Source organism: Pleurodeles waltl, chromosome 10, assembly GCF_031143425.1.
Source record: "Pleurodeles waltl isolate 20211129_DDA chromosome 10, aPleWal1.hap1.20221129, whole genome shotgun sequence".
Taxonomy (NCBI): domain Eukaryota; kingdom Metazoa; phylum Chordata; class Amphibia; order Caudata; family Salamandridae; genus Pleurodeles; species Pleurodeles waltl.
In genome coordinates, this window is record NC_090449.1 from 138,697,138 (window position 1) to 138,715,031 (window position 17,894).

Sequence of the window (17,894 nt, forward strand, 5' to 3'; positions counted from 1 at the left end):
GTGGAACAAGAGGCTTGAACAACTATACTCTCTGGGGTAGGATGTTTCGACAAAAATCCCAGATCTCCAGGAGCCACCCTACACCTCCTTGCCACAGATCTGTTGACAGCTGGGGACGACAAAGGCTTCCTCCATACCTCTAAAATAGGTTCTATAAGAGCATCATTAAATGGAAGCAATGGATCAGCTGAAGCTTAAGGATGCAGGACCTCAGATTATTCATTTTGATCTCTGCAGAAGGCAACGGAAGATCCCAAAAATTTGCCACCTTCCTGATCACAGTATGAAAAGAGGCCGCCTCCTCCGTAAACTCCCTTGGAGAAGAAAGGTCCCATTCCAGAGAAGTGTCAAGCCCACTGGCTGAGACAAGCCCTTGATATTCCCCCAAGGGCTCCACAATCCCCTTCCTCCAGCAACTGCCTTTGGTACTCCTGTTCTTCCAAAAGTCAAATCTTTTCTGCGCAACCTCAGCCTGGCCTATAAACGTGGCGTCGACATAGAATTAGCCGACATCGATGACACCGGCTTCAGGACGGAAAGGTGCGGACCAGGAGAAGAACGGTCTAATCCGGAGCCATCCGGCGCCGTGGTCACCTGAGGGTCCATCATCGGCGTCGACTGATCAGGTGATGACATCGGCGCCGCAGGTCTAAAAAGGTGATGTAATTGGAGCCGCAGCTCTTTGAGGCAACATCATGATCGCCGAACCGGCACCATCAGCCGGATAAAAGGGCATAAACGGCACCTCCTTGTTAGGAGCCAGGGAGCCCAACGTAAATGCCAAAGGAGCCGTGGGACCAGACGGTGCACCAGCAGGGGCCATAGCATTAAACATAGAAAACATGCATTTAAAAATGCCGCCGGATCTGCTCCCAGAGCCGGGAAGGCAGGATACTGCTGGTCTCCATGCGGCACTTGCGCCAGGTGAGCATCCAAATCCTGCGCCAAAAGTGAAAAGAGAGGCCTCTCTGGAGGTGTGACCACCTCGAAGACCAACGGAGAAGCCTGAGGGTTTTGAGGCTGTGGAGTCACAGTCTGACTAACCTCCCACATCACCGTCTAGATGGAGACCTGGACCTTGAACAGCTCCGAGACAACCGATGCAGAGAGTCGTGACGACGTCGATTTTTGTGCTTCTTCGACGAAGTGCGAGAAGACGACCTGTGATGGCTTTTATGTCCTTTTTTCACCTTAGCCAAAAAGAGTTTGGCTTCTCTCTCCTTCAGAGCCTTTGGATTCATGCTCAGAGCTTAAACACCAAAGACAATCATCATGAGGGTCAGTAACCGACATGGAACCCCCGCACTCTCGACAAGGCTTAAATCCAGACTTCCTAGGAGGAGACATTGTAACCAGAAACAAGACTAACCACTAGGAAAAAAAACGTTCGCGTTGAAGGCACGAAAAAAAAAACGAAAAAGAAAAAAAAACTGACGTCAGCATCTTGGCGAGGACCTCTTATTGGCACAGTGACGTCAGTCACGTGGAGCCGTGCAATTGTGACGTCCTCGTGGAGGTCTGGGAAGAAGATTTTCCATCAGATGCTGGCACCTGGGAGAATTCATAAGGTGAGGAATCCCCAGGTAGGTGTATCCATCAGAATTAGTGATTCCCTTGCTGGTTTGTTTATATCATTAATTGTAGTCTTGTTGATTATTTTATTTAGAAAAGAGCATTGCACTGAGGTCAGATTGCCCCTATGTCTGTACTTATTTCTGTGGTGCTTTGTCACGTGTTTTGATTGACAGAATTACATTGCTCATTGATTTTATGGCTGTTCTAGGTTTACTCATCTTATAAGCATTGATTGCAAGCAGCTATTATCCTCTACATTCATAATTTGACCTGCATGATACCAGTCAGAACTTCTGGACCCGAGTCAAACAGCAAGAGTCAATACCCTGCCCAAAAGCCTCACTGTTCTTGTGTCAGGCCTTGCAAACTTCTGTAGCCCTACAGCCACCGCCCCTGCAAAAAGCACAGATCAGCTATTCAGATACTAGCATGGATTTACTCTTGCATTATTATGCAGCAAATCTTGCATGTACAAGGCGCAGTCGCTTAATATACTCTCCCCTTCGTTTAAAACTTTGAGGACTTCCTAAAGATTAGCAGCGACCTGATGACACCTCATCCACTTGGCCTTACATCATTACCCCAATGTTATAGATCACAGGTTTGCTCACCATCCAAGTTTAACTCTATAATAATGTACAACATTCCTTTCTCCTTTACATCTCTCAGTATAAAGCTCATCACAAAATAGTTACACCCCCACCCCCGCTTAAAGTCAACACTGGGCCATGTTAAAGATTTTACCAAGATGCTTAACAAGCGGTGAAGTCGAAGTGAGACCAGCACCCGGCCTGCTGAAATGTCACATGAATATAAAGACAAATTAATTATATCGCATAGAAGTTTCATTTACCTTCACCATCATTGGTTGCCATGAGCAGACAGTTACATCCTAATCAAGTCATTGGGGTCTAAATATTTGTAATCTAGCTTTTGCTAAGTTTGAAAACACACACTCACCCAAACATGTAAATCTTACCTACTGACAAATTATAATAAAGGTAGCAAAGATGACCATCACACACAGAAGCAGAAATCAAGGAGACAACTAGTAACTTCCATTTTGGTGTACTTTATTTAAGGTGGACGAGGAGAAGTACCAGTTCCTCTCCAATGCGGTCTGCACAACTGACACTTCTAAGGAAATGTTATTTTCATATGAGCAATTAGGTGATATTATAAATTACTCAATTTTCAAATGGTTTTGAAAAATGAGACATTAAAAGGAGAGGTGCTGGCATTTTAAATTCAAGGTTAAGTAAACTAATTGCCATGAGCTTAAGAACCTTCACCGCAAAATATGTGGAATGATGCGATATGGAATGGTTAGTTGTGTTCATTGTAAAGCTTTCAGGTTGGAATGATGGGGCAGTGGGAACCCGCTGCAAATGCATTCACGCCATTTAACTCTGGAAAATCACCAGTCGCCATAAGAATCCGGTCTCTTCTGCGGTGCAGCGGAATTAGTTTAGAAGCATTTGCGATGCACGATGGAAGGCCCAGATTCATCATATTCCTGTTTGCTGATCCACATCTGCTGGAAGGTGGACAGTGATGCCAGGATGGAGCCACCAATCCAGACAGAGTACTTCCGCTCAGGTGGGGCAATAATCTGCAGAGAGAAGAAAGTACTCTTATTTTCAAAGTACATCTGACCAATAAGTATGGCTTGGTTTCATATACTGACCAATAAGTATGGCTTGGTTTTGCTTCCACAACAAGCTACATAAACCCACTAACCCACTGTATTTACATAAAGCAGTGGATTCCTTCCTTCCAATGCTTCCTATTCTGTCTGGATGAAAAAAACGTCTCATGGCAAAACGCAAGTGTGCTAGGCTCAAAATATGGATGCTCAGAAGGGAGAGAATTCCTAAATTGAAGCAGCTCAGTGTTGGCATCTTAAAAGTGTTTTACAATCCGAACCAGTGTTCGAATTTAACAAGTGATTTGGAGAGGCTTCTCACAGGGCATCAAGATATGGACTGACCAAGGGAAAGCGGTTCATATTCCCTGTAGGTTGACCTACTTGACTCTAGCACTGTTCTGACAGAGACAGACACTCTTCACTAAAAGTGCAAAATGCTGTAGTTGATAAATGAAATAACTCGCACCAGAGCCATCTTAGCCATAAAGGACCATTTACGATGATTCACCTTTTTAGTTCTCCTAGATTTGTGTGTGTACAAGGTGCCAGCTGCCAAGGTCAGCATTGGTTGCTAAAACGGTCTTATTTTAGATTATTCCAAAATAGGACATCTGCTGGCATGCATACTTCCGACATTTATGTAATACAGACACGCAACTTTGCTGAGTAATAAATACATTTTATTTACCGGCTGGCTTATTGGCCATTAAACCATTATACATTTGATCTCAATCAATCTGAAGTCAATGGGTTGCAGGCGAATGCTACCATCAAAGAAATTAGTAAACCCTGCTTGGTTTTTCATGATGTCCAGGAAGTATTTGTAGGGGCTGGAGTTGTAACCTTTCCCAGATAAAAATACCGTCCATCTGTTCAGGTTTAAAAATTCTACAAAGACCCGCACATGATTCTTAAGGAGAAATGTATATGATCTAGTCTGCATTCATTTTTACCATAGCCTTTCTGTCTTTCTTTAAACCGACAGGACAGGGTTCTTAAGGCAGCTGTAGAACACATTTCAAATGTTTTTCATCTTAAGTTGTCTGTTTAAAGTATGCACTTATAAAAGGAAAAATACCAGGCTTAGGAGATTTTACTGATTTTTGAACTAGCAGAGATTATAATACTGGGCATGCCAGGTGGCAACCCTAGTCAGAACCCAGGGATAAATTAAAAGAAAACGAAAAGAAAAAAATGTTTATATAAAACAATGTAACAATTTTGACTGTCTGAACCCAAGCACATGGAAGTTGCAGATGTTAACTAAGATTCAAAGCCACCAATATGACTGGGACCCAGTGTGCACAGCAGAAATAAAATGTTTACAATTTTACCAAACAGGTTAGAAAAGTATCAACATTAGTGCCAGGTCAGACGTATTTAATATACACACACACAATACATTCAAATGTACAAAAATATTGAATTTGCTCGAATGTCTATTGATAACTGTTGCAGATGTTTCTTCAATTATGTCACACGCATGGGAGGCTGGTATCCACATATCTTTCTTTAGCCAAGGCGGGCTGCAGCTCACTCAATTAAGGACATTCCTGGATTCAATGATCACATTAGGCTAACCGTCACCGGGCATCGTTGTGCTGCACCTTGGGGGTAATGATCTGGTTGCTCGAGGACACCGGCAGCTCTTCTAACTGGTAATATCCGAAATTGGTTGGTTGGCAAAAATAATCCCTCAGGCTGTCCTTGCTTGGTCGAACAGGATTCCTCGTTCTCTCTGGAAGGACGGGATCTCAGTGAAAGCCCTCAATGGCTCAGTGAGAAGAATCAATAGCAAATTGGCCAAGTTGTTTCGGACTCCAAGGTTGGTTATGATCTCGCTTGGCTGCATGAAAGGAGACAGGTTTTTTTCTGCAGGACGGAGCTCATCTTTCGTGAGTGGGCTATTGAAAGGTTTTTAGAGAATATACTCACCTGGCTCTCTCAGCATACATGACCTCTTCCGGGGAGGGGAGGCCTAGCCTAATCGGGCAACGATGTGGGCCTGTGGCGGCGTGAGATGATTGGGAAGATAAATTGGCTCCTTTTTATTGCAAAATTGGACCCTCCAAGGGGTGCTGGCTGGGAAGTGTGGAAGACACGGGTGCGACGGGTTTGTGAGTGGTCGCTGGCATCTGACCTCTAGGGCCAACCACCCGCTCATGCGTAGAAAGTCAGAAGCAAGCACTGGCCCTTGGGAGGGAGGGAGAGGTGTCTCAGGGTGACTGGGGCACCCGAGGTAGGTATCCTAGCAGGCAGCTGGGCCATCTCCACAGCAATCCAGTTTGGAAGGTATGAGAACACCCTGATGGAGACCCTACACCTGGGATTTGTAGGGTAAGGAGGGGTAGGGTTTGGGGTATGGGAAAACAGTCATGATCTCATTCACAGCCACCAACACTGGGTATGCAGGAAAAAATGTTGGTCAGTGACAGGAATGTGGATGTATTAGCGTACTCTGTTAAGGCTAGGCATTCCCTGAACTCTAAATACTTTGTGAACGTGATTGTGGTTACTGCGTATAATTCTGATTAACAATATTTGGTCAATAAAATACGGCCGGGGGTTTACGACCCCTAATCCCAAAGTGAAGTACATCTAAAGGTTTTAATTCAAGCTTACGTGTTTTGGGGGGGGGGGTGGGAAGGGTTGAGTGGTGTTTGGTGGTAGGAGGCCTCTGCGATACCCGGCCATATAGCCGTTTGCCAACGTGTGCTCGATGAATGAAAATGAGGGGTTAGTAGTGAAAAACGTCAGGTAAAAAGAAAGGATGATGAACACTTCCAAAGATTACAAATGTAATTGAAAAAAAAAAAAATACAAAAATGTAATTGAGGAAAAATTACATTTATGAATTCCTCTTACAATAATGTTGAACGCTGTGCTCAAAGCCAGAACAACCAAATTGCCATTTTTCCTAAAACATGCTACAAAACACCATCTACCCAAACCATTTTGAATGGCATACTAATAAAATACTAGCTAGTCACATGACTAAAAATATTGTGTACCACAAAACAAATGTGGAGATGGCACCAGGAGGAACTAGGTGTAAGCAATGGTGATAAAGACTCATGAACATGTAGTCAGTAGAAGGAAGAAAGGAGGAGTAACTGTCAATAATAGTTAGGGAAAATGCCCTTGAAGTCTGGTTCCATTTGAAAATGTCTTTGAAGACTGGTTTGTGCCATATCCCATCTTTTTGCATATTATCCTTTTGATCACTGGTGATTTTGTAGAAAATTTCAACACAAGTGTGCACAGGAGAATTTAAATGACTGGGTCCCAGCCACGTTGGTGGCTTGGAATTTCCATAGTTGATGTTGGCTTGTGCATTGGGCAGTGCAAATCCCAGTGCAGTTAGGTTATGTTATATGGACTTGTATAGCGCATGGCTACCCACAGGCCTCCCAGCGCTTATGGCTAAAATAGTAGCGAGAAAAATGAAAGAGCAGGAGTTACAACTTAAATAGCCAAGTCTTCAGTGCCTTTGCGAAAATTCAGTTCACGGCTGACTTCTCGTAGGCCATGGGATAAGGAGTTCCACAGCTTTGCCCCCTGATATGCCAAGGATCTTCCTCCCCATCTAGCTTTCCTTACTTTTGGAATCACTGCCAGGTAGGCAGATAAAGCTCTAAGAGGTCTATTAGGTACATAGGAGGCTAGAGTCCTCAGCATTACTGGGCCTTTATTATGTAGTGCTCTATGTATATGGCACAATGTCTTAAATGGTATCCTCTTCTCCATGGGCAGCCAATGAAGTGAGGCAATTCCTGCTCTTATAGATTGGTGTTTGGGGATTTTCAGCAGCAAACGCGCAGAGGCATTCTGAACTGTCTGTAGTCTTAATTACATATTCTGATGCACCAAGAAACCATGCATTTCCATAGTCCAATCGTGAACTAATCAGTGCCTGTATGATAATTCTTTTCACTATAAAAAAAGGTAGAATGCAAAGACCCTCCTTAAAAGCTTAAGAATACCAAAGGAAGTTGCATCTATTTTGTTGGCTTGATGGGCCATTGATAGTTGGGGGATCAAGCCATACACCCAGACTTTTGAAATCAACCTTTTGGGGGGCACAACGGAGTGGGGGAGGAAGATCCCAAGCCTTCCCTAATTGATGGATTAGAGATTGGCTTTGTGTGTTGTCCGAGTATCATCACCTCTGTTTTTATATCATTAAGTTTCAACTTACTTCTGGCCATCCAAGCTGCCACAGCTTGGAGACAGAGGACAATTGACGTATTTGAACTACAGGAGTCATTAGATAGAGAAACAACTAGCTGTGTGTCATCTGCATATGAAACTAAGGTTAGTCCAAAAGGTTTAACTATTTCTGATAGGGGTCGCATATAAATATTAAACAAGATAGGGCTAAGGGAGGAACCCTGTGGGACTCCGTAGCATTATTGGTGCATTCTGAAAAATAAGATCTATCTAGAACTTGAAATGTTCTATTCTTGATGAGGTGATCCAGTCTAGAGAGTCCAGAAATTCCAATTTTCTGTAGCCTGACAATTAAAATATCAAGATCAACTGTGTCAAAGGCGGCGCTCAGGTCTAGGAGGATAATGGCAGTTTCCAAACCCTGGCCTAGGCGCCTTCTAGCCTCTTCCGTGACCGCAATTAGTGCAGTCTCAGTACTGTGTAATGGTCTAAAACCCATTTGAGTGGAGTGCAGAATGTTACTGTCCTCCGTGAAACTGGACATTTGGGTATTAACATGTTTATTCGACAATTGGACATTACAGGCAATAGTGAAATAGGCCTATAATTACTAAGCAGTACCGGATCAAGATTAGGTTTCTTTAAGAGTGGTTTGACAATTGCATGTTTCCACTGGTCTGGCACTACTCCAGAGGACAGTGAAAGATTAATAAGGTCTGTGATGATAGGAACTGTCATTGGCGCACCCAGTGACAGTACTTGAGGGGGGGCTGGATCTAAAGGAGATCCTGATTTAATGATCGAAAGATCTCTCCTGACATCTTCCAATATCACGGAGAAATCTGATACAATCACAGGGGTTATATAGTCTGGTTCTAGTGTCGGAGTATAGTCAATAACAGGAGGAAAGGTCAAGTAGATATCCAATACTTTTTGTTGGAAATAAGAAGCCAGGTTAACGCGTTCCTGCAATGCTTCCAAAAGCCTAGATTCCTCTTGAGACTGGGTAATCTCGTTAAGAACCCGAAAAATCTCTTTAGTAGAGTTTGCCACCCGCTCAATTCTTGAAGAATAATATCTTGTTTGGGCTATTTTTATCTCAGTATGATATGATCGAATCGCTTTCCTATGTTCTTGTTTTATTGCAATGTCATGACTTTCGCCATTTCCTTTCCCACTTTCTACATTCCAGTTTGAAATGTAAAAGATGGGCAGTAAACCAGGGGGAGGTCTGCTTATGTCATCCTTTCCCTTTAGAAGAGAACGGTAAGAGAACATCTAGATTGCTGGTAATCCATTTGTTAAAGGACTCGGATAGGTCCATAACATTGTTCTGGCTGGGTGGTTTAGACTTTTCTGAAGTGTAGATCCAGTCATCAGCTTTTAAATTATGCCAGCATCTGGAAGGTGGAATGGTGTTGTGGATCAGTTTCCTAGGCCTAGATATGTCTAATTTAAGTGTTATCAGAAGGTGATCCAACCATGCTAGTTGGCGTGATAGCAAAGGTTTTAGTTCTTTAACATTTGAGAAAACTAGATCAATTGTATGACCCCTGTTATGCATCAGACCCTTGATCAGCTGTGCAAGGTTAAGGGCCTCCATGTCCGAGAGCAGAGATTTAGTCGCTGCATTGTCCACCTCCTCTGCATGAATATTAAAATCACTTAATAAGGTGAAATTAGTTTTAGAGCAAACCAGCTCGGCAATATTCTCTATTAATGACTGCAGAAATATTCCAGAGGGACCCGGAGGGCGGTAGACCAAGGCAGCTGCCAAAGTAAATTGGAGATTCATACTGATGGAAAAAATAATACTTTCACATCCTGTAATCTGTAGGGGGTGTGAATTAACCGTAAGATTATTCCCATAAATTAATGCAATGCCTCCTCCTCTAGAAGAGGTTCTATCGAGCCTCTTTATTCGATATCCATCAGGTATTGCTAGGGTGACAACTGGACCGGAGCCCTCATGTAGCCGTTTCAGTTAAACAGAGCATCAAAGGTTTTGTCTGTTCTATTAGTAAATAAATGTCCAATGTATGTGCTACTAAGGATCTACAGTTAACTAAAATAATCAAGTTTTTGTTGTCTTCCTGGACTATTAACTCCTGGTTGTCCCAAGCAGGTTGCGGGGACCACTGAGAGCATTGAGGCTCCGAATTCACCAGATTTATGCTGTGTGTGCAGTTACTCTGCATATTAGGCCTCAGGGCATGAAGGGCGTCTGGGGTATACTTAATTTTTACCTCTTTGCTTTGCATATGGGCTGGGCCCTGGGCCCGTTCTGGCACAGACTGGTTTGCCTTAAACGTGCCTTTGGCATGTGTCTGCTGAGTGTAGCTTGCATCTGGGCTCAAAAATAGCCCAGGTGCCTGAATCAAGAAAAAAAGACCACCGCCAACCCACCCAAGATGGCGGCTTGTAGTGGCACTTAAAAAAAAAAAAAAAAAAAAGTTAAAATGGCAAGAAGAAAGTATGCAATATCTTGAGAAATTTGTCTAAGCAGAACATTGTCTATGATAGGTATGCACGATACACTGTTTTTGCAGTTGTAGAGGTTAGCCATCTTGTTTTTACTTCATAGACAGAACAAAATGGCTCCAAGTTCCTTTGGAAGGCTGTCCAGCGTGTGTGGTGGGGTAGAGGAAGTGATCAGGTGTTTGTACTCAAAGCTATGGCTGGTTTTTGGACAGTGCATAGCAGATAATGCAAAGGACTAAGAACTTGGACAGATGAACCCTACATACAGGCAAAAGTCCACATGGTACTCCCTGGTACGATGAGGAAAAGAATGCTGGTAGTGTGCAAGATTGTCCAATGTGAAAGGTAGTCACAACTTTAGACAAGATGGTCGCCAGAGTGCTCAGCACCAATTTGTTTGGGTAAAAGGAGATGTAAGTCAGTTGCATAGACAGTGCCGACATCACAAAGAAGAAGACTGTCTTTAAAGTCAGGAGATGCACCTGACAGCTAAGCATCATTTCAAATAGCATACACATGAGAAACATCAAGACCAAGTTAAGGTCCCACTCTGGCATCACAAATGGTTTGTAAGGAAACAGGAGTGCCAAACCTTTCATAAATCTCACCACAATAGGTTATTTATACAAGAAAGGTTGGACTCAGAAAAGCCAAAAGAGCCACAAAATAACCTTCAATAGTGCCCACTGCAAGGCCTTTCTGGGCCAAAAGTAAAACAGCTTTTTTTTTTTTTTGGCAAAAGGTCAGTCTTGCAGGTTTCACACCAGAAATGTGTCCCAGTGCCCAGCATATACAGTGTGGAAGGACACCAGGCAGCAAGGAAGACATCGACCACTTCAGGCTGCAGATCAGAGTCAACTTTGGCTGTTCAAACTAAAGACATGGAGGGCTAGATCATGCAGATTTAGATTGCAGGCCCGGCCCAGCTGCTGAAACCGATGATCCTCCCAAAGTGGTAGCCAGATCATAGATTAATGCTAATGATCCAAGGTTATTGGTACCACTTGATCCTGGCTCAAACCAGAGCCTATCAAATGACATGTGCCTGGTCGCTCTGTTCTTCAGAAATCGAGGTAGGGGCAAGAAGGCATAGGAAGTCCAGTGTTCATTCCTTCCAGTATGCATCGCCTAGTGGGTGTTCTCACACAAACTCACACACAAGACTCTACACTGTTCAACAGTGGCAAAACGATCTATCCAGGATTCTCCTCACTGCCGGGAGATGCCCTACTCTACCCCAAGATGTAGACACCAATAGTGATCTTCCTACACCATCTACTTAGTTAGTTGTCACATTCATGAACCCAGATAGGCGTTTTACGGAGGAAATGCCCTAGTGCTCCAGAAAACTCCAGCGGTCCGGTCAGTGGTAGAATCTGCTTAAAGACCAGAATACTTGAGGAAGACCAACTGACAGGATGCCTTTACATATTCACTTTGGCTACAGAGTGGGGACATGGGGTAAAGTACCACTTGAGATATATATATTTTTTTTCAATAATATACATGTGCATTTGAACTTTGATTTGAACTTACCAGAGGACTTCAAAGTGAAGTTGACCACTACTGGCAATGGCCTCAAGTGCAAGACAGTCCACATCTGGGACATGGAGCACAACTTACGAGAGGACCTGGACTTCTCTGGAGGTTTGGTGATGGACAGCTTTGTTGGTCCCAGATCCCTTTTGGGTGCATGAGGGCACATTTATTACCCATCTACGAGTCGTACCCATGTCTCAGACACCTTGTGAGGGTCCGTGACAGACGTCAGATTTATAAATTGACGGCATGGTTTAAAAAAAAAAAAAAAAAAAAAAAAAAAAAAACTCATTTTAATAGAGGACATAATTCCCTTGCACACTGGATTTTGTTTAGAAGTCCCCCTGAAGCCCTTTGATACAGGGAGCAGAGCTCTGGATCCGAATCAGATGGTGCAGAAAGAAAAGAACAAATGTCAGCACACAGGGGTGGCATTCATATGTGTCTCCACTCTCACTTCTGGGGACTTACAAAGCCAGTGCATAGCCACAGCACCACCAAGTAGAATAAGGGAGCATAGCTGAAGAAAGGATTCAGGATCCAGTCTGGCACCTTGGATACTGCAAGGTGAGGAATCTGCAGAAGAACTATTCATCAGAAAGAAGAAAAAAAACAACAAAAAAAAAAACACGTTGTGACTTCACACTTCCAGATTTTTTCAATAGTTCTTCTGAATCTTTCATGACAGAGTAGGGAGGATCATTTGATAACCTGATTTAAGCAGAGGACTTTGGGTCGTTATCCTTAAAGATTTTTTCCCCCCCCAAACAGTAGTAGTATGGTTCTCAAAAAAGGAGGCGAGTGTCAGATGCAGACAGGAGGGTGTGGCTTTTAAGCAATGGTTTCCAAGTGAATTGTTTTCTTGGATTAATTTTATGATCTGCAGTAGAGGCGGCAACTTGAAACTGGATCAGTATATGATTTGACCAATGAATTGTACTAAGGTTTCGAGTCAAGACAAGATACTTAGCAATAAGGTCAAGAACAGCACATGTGTTGGTTTCGTGCAATGTATCAGATTTTTATCCAATGACAGATGAAAGTACAGAGATTACCTGCTCGAAATTTTATTTTCAAGTTAAGATTGAGGTCACCTTGCCAGATAGCTGTAAGAGTGAATTTAAAAGTTCAATAAGACCACTTCTAAATGAGGACTCAAGAGGGTGGTGGGCGGCGAGTAGATGTTAAATCAGACTGGCCACTGTACTGATGGCTTCCTCAGATTATTTCAATAGATGGGGCTTAAACGGATTGCATTTCATTCATAAAACAATGCAATTTCCCCCTTTTGTCACCATTATGTCAAATGAAGGAGTAACTGGGGTTAAATAAAGATGTAAATAAAAGGTTGGGGTGCCTGAATTACCCACGTCTCCTAATGAGACAAGTCAAGATTACAGGGTAATACGGCAGAAAAGATTCTGGCTTTGTTGACAACTGGAGACCTGCAGTTCTGCATTGCACAATCTAGGGTAGGAGCCATAAGAGGGGACATTTTCAGATAATTCAACAGATGCGAAATTAGAAAGATAAGATCTTCTCTTGGATAGATGGAATATACTGGGAGAGCAAGTGACAATGATGGGTAAAGACTGGCAGTGCTGTGAAGCATTCAGCTGAAGTAGGTGAAAATGGTAAACAAAAAAGAGTGGGAACAGAAAAATCAATAAAGGCAGAACACAAGCAAAGATGTGCAATTTGGAAACGTAGATTTTAAGTTAGATGAACATGTGCATGATTGACTTAAGGCACATTGTGGAGAATGTAGAGAGCAACCTGGTTAAAACACCAGAAAGCTTAATGACAAGTCTAGGTATCCTCCATTCATATTGGAAGTCTTATGTGTTAGAGACGACAGCAGTTTCAGTTACTAAAGAAAAGTGCTTTTCTCAGAGTTAATTGGAAAAGATACATTTCTAAGAATAAAAAAAGATTTTAAGTTAACAAATTTAGCTGAGCAAAATGAAAGTATAAGAAAGGTGTTAGCAAATTCATGGATAGTTTATGGTTTGTCTAAAGGGCATCAGGTGAGAACTATTTGTGACAAATAGGAAGCTGGGGTCATGTGGCTACAGCAAGAGTTCATTGCGACTCTTGCAAAGTGCTCAATTTAAGCTTCCCATCTTTGCAAGCAACACTACCTCGAGACTGGGAGAATTTCTACCACAGGTGGTCAACGAAATTCAGATGTTGGAGGTCTACTAGACTTGAGATCTTGAACAAAGTAATTTCTCTTGCTCGTGCTGTGAGGGCTACTGCGAATCACCTGAGGTGGTCTGACTTCTCGCACAAACACTCAAGCTTGAATCCCTTAGACCCAGCCAAAACTCAACTTAGACATCCTACTAAACAAAATGTGCTTGGTACTAAATAGAATTTTATTTAGCTCTGGTTTGCTGAAATTATCATCTTTGTGCTAGGAATAAAAATAAGAAAAACGTTGTCAGAGAAAGAAATTAAAATCAACAAAACCATTTTTTTTTTTTTTTTTTTTTTTTTAAACCTTGGTAAAAAAGGCTAGGTAGGGTGGAATATTCTTAATGTACAAGGGGAAACTGTTCCAGCTAAGGAGAGCGAATGACCACAACATCAGGAGCATATGACTAATGTGTGAAACGTGACCAAACCGGTGATCTTTGGTTCTATAAAGGACTATGCATAAGGCAGTATCTCGAAGTGATTATTTCATCAGAAACCAATGGAGTTAGATTCAGGCCAGGGTGAAGGATTTTAAAATAATCAATCAAACTTTGAGGGGATATAAAATCAAGACCACCTCGCCATGAAGATGTTATGGCAAACTGGAATATTTTTCCTTACGTACTGATAGATGAAACATGTAGGTGTTACACCTTTGACCCAAGGTTTAAGGGAATAGTTCAGAGGTAAGGAAGACCCAAACATTTAACACCTTGGTTACCGGAGGAGCACATACCATGACATTGTCCACTGCATGTTTTTCCACAAACCTGTATTATTACCAACTAACAGAATTTCAGATTTGCTGGCATTAAGATTGAGATTGTGGACTTATGTGAAAAAAATGTCAGTTCAGCTGTGGATTCGGGGCCCAAGTCCTGGATGTACACAAACCTATCATGACCCATTACCTTAACCTATTTGTTAGGACCTTAATTGGTCAAAAATGAAGATATAATATATAATGAATTCTGCATGGACAGTGAGACTAGACTGAAATTCATGCCAGAACAGCAGATAAGTTGACAAATTGCACAAAGCATTCTGTGTGTGTGTGTGGGGGGGGGGAGGGGAGAGACACTAATATACATATTGTCCGATTTACCTTGGGCACCCAGAAGACTCAAAAGTTTTCAAACACCTTTTGCTGTCAGAACAGGAAACCATGAGATTCTGGGCTAACAATGACATGGCCAACTCTCGCTCAAGACCTACTATTTGCACACTACAATGTTCTTGCTAGGTTTCCAGGTTTGTAGGATGCACCAGTTGAAAGAGCTGCGTTTATTTCTCTTTCAGAAGGATTTACTCTCTGGTAAAACCACTGGCCTGTGAGCCAGAATCTACATATAGAACTCAATGTTCAGTACTCCACAGCTACACTAACTATTTTCCTTCTAAACTACAGGGGATATGTTCATATTAAATCACTTACATTTAATACAATAAGGTTTCCTATTAGCAATCAATAAAGTAAGGGTAAGGAAAATGTAAAAAAAATTGCAGTACCTACTTATCAAATGAATCCTATTAGATCACAAATGGGGCAAGAAGTTGGGCAAGCCAAGTTTAAAGAGGATTTGGAGAAATATCATGCAGGGGAACTGGTGCAGTTGTGGGAGCATCTGTAGCAACCCACAACCATCTTCTTGCATACTCTAGTCACATACTATGATATTGCAGAGTTTGTTGAGGAGGAAGAAAGGGCAGAACAAGGCAGGTATTCCTTCAAGAGGAAGAGAACGTAGAACTGATTAAATAGGGGCTATGTGCGAACCCTGGCCATCTATTTTTTAGGGAAGAGTAATTTTGCTTAACTCAGTTATTGGGTTGCATGTATCCTGTATAGCTTTTGTTGTACTTTAGTATTACATGTACGTTTCAATTTTATGAGCATCAGGGGGGTTTGTAACCTGTAAATCTGGATGTGTGCCACTGGGGAATGTGCAGCACTAGCAGAGTTCACCACATGGCTTTGGACAGTGTAAGGAAAACACACTGAGCAGGAATCTCACATTTAATCTTGGGAGGGCAGAGCTCATGTACAACTTTCACATAGAAGAAAACTGCAAAATAAATGTTCAGATGTGGGAAATAAAGGTACGCTAACTCTTATTATGAACTTGTTCAGACATAATTGCCTGGAATTTGTATTTGAATGAATTATATTGCAGCTGAAAAGATTGTCTTAACAGTTGATGGTCTTAACAGTTCATTCTCTTATGTGTCCCGACATCAAGGTGAAGAGATTTGCTGAAAAAGATAAAGACCATGAAGAGCGCTGCAAGGTTGTGATTGCCACTGATGTGGAAGGGAGTCAAGCAGCCCTTGTGGGAGGAACGCCTTCAGAGAATATGGGAAACAGGAGCCTGCACCTTCTGTTGAAGTTTATTGACGACTTAGTCATTCCCGTAAAGGTGTTCCTCAAACATTCAACTTGAAAATCTGGGGTAGCCCAAATGATTCCCTGGCCTGCAGGACTGGTCAGGGGAAGCTGAAGTAGATATCTGAACCATGTTTGGCCTTTGGGTGTTCATACATAAAATTGCCTGAGGTTTTGCTGCAACCAAAGCATCTTTCTGAGGCAACCTAGTACATGAGGCACAACTGGCTAGCATTTGCACGCAAGTTCATTACTAATTGTGTTTAACATGTATCACTCATTGTACCTGATAAAGTGTGCAGCTCTAGGTTAAAACTAAGACTTGAATAGTCCAGGGTGATGCAGTCATGACTATTATGAGATATAGAAGGCTAAGCTGGATATGAGCTCAGCTATGTGAAAACAACAGTTTATCACTTTCCACTGTGGTATTTACATGGGCGGCACACTACATTTCTTGCTATCATGCTTGTATGAAAAAAGTTATACATGGTCGATTTAGTTTTACAAATGCACTATATCTAAGGCAATTTTAAGAATTTGCAATAGGAAACAAATATCCTAACTACCCACACCCATAAAAAATCCTTTAAAGCCACTCTGCGTACAGAAAAGTGTTGTGGATCCAAAATAAAAACAACAAGCGATGGACGGAATGCTGAACAATGTCAAACACTCACCCCCAGTCATAGATCTGGGTTTAATCCATCGTTCTTTTGCTCACCATGCCACCCCAGTTTGGACCCAGCCATATGTAAATCAGTCTTGACCCTGTTCCTCATGGGACCAGTCCAGACCGAACTGCCAAGCCAGGTCCTCACTGGACCGGAAACAAGCATCTTGGGACCGGTTTCGGGGTTTCACCCCTCATCAGCCAGGCTAGCTTGAATCCAGTGGCATGGGAAGCTGGATTCAAGCTAGCCTGGCTGATGAGGGGTGAAACCCCGAAACCGGTCCCAGGATGCTTGTTTCCAGTCCAGGGAATACCTGGCCTAGCAGTTCGGGCTGGACTGTTCCCATGGGGAACAGGGTCAAGACTGATTTGCATATGGCTGGGTCCAAACTGGAATGGCATGGGCAGCAAAAAAACGATGGATTTAGGCCCAGATCACTGTACTGGGGGTGAATGTTTGACAATGTTCAGCATTCCGTCCATCACTTGTTGTTTTTGCGTGGATCCAAAATAAAGGCACAAAGCAAGCTTTGTTAAAACACAAATAGGTAAATTAAGAAACTGAGTAGAGGCATGACAAGAAGTATGACAGTGCAAGTGCGGTGACCAATACGGCAATAATTTACAGAACGAATATTCAAGAGCATTCCCACAACCAGAGTTATAAAACGTATTATATTTCCAGTAGCTATATCTACATAATATCTGATCTGCTGAAGTCAACGTGGCAGGCCAGGTCCCCTGCCAGTTTTATACATCTTTATATGTACTCTTCTTAAGCATTTAGAGACGTACCCTAGGGTACTTAAATAAATCTTAGGAAGTAACCGGTCACTTGCAAGTAAAGCCTACCTTAATTTTCATAGTGCTGGGTGCCAGTGCAGTAATCTCCTTCTGCATTCGGTCTGCAATACCTGGGTACATGGTGGTACCACCAGAAAGCACTGTGTTGGCATACAGGTCCTTACGGATATCAACATCACATTTCATAATGGAATTATATGTAGTTTCATGGATACCACTGCTCTCCATTCCTATTAAGAAAGAAAAAAAACCTCACATTAGTAATGGAGGAAGAAAACAGAAAACCGTAACAAAAATCATATTTCCAGCTTTTATTTAGTCCCTTTGAGTCTTTAAATATTAACAAAGTCCTAGCGCCATCCATCTTAGGGGAAAAAAAAATCACTTAATGGCCACTTGAACCAAGTACACACTGTGCATTA

General features: G+C 42.4%; 1 protein-coding gene across 3 annotated transcripts in view; it reads right to left on the minus strand.

Annotated features, from left to right (window-relative positions):
• Positions 1 to 2,631: 2,631 nt before the first annotated feature.
• The window catches only part of LOC138261231 (actin, cytoplasmic 3), a 62,078-nt gene continuing 46,815 nt past the window's right edge, over positions 2,632 to 17,894 (minus strand). For all 3 annotated transcript variants that reach the window (XM_069209996.1, XM_069209994.1, XM_069209995.1), the window contains exons 5-6: positions 17,521 to 17,702; positions 2,632 to 3,187 (exon numbers count right to left, since the gene is read on the minus strand). In XM_069209996.1, coding sequence (XP_069066097.1) covers positions 3,044 to 3,187; positions 17,521 to 17,702 — 326 coding nt within the window. In that variant the 3' untranslated portion in view covers positions 2,632 to 3,043. The remainder of the gene's footprint in view (positions 3,188 to 17,520; positions 17,703 to 17,894) is intronic.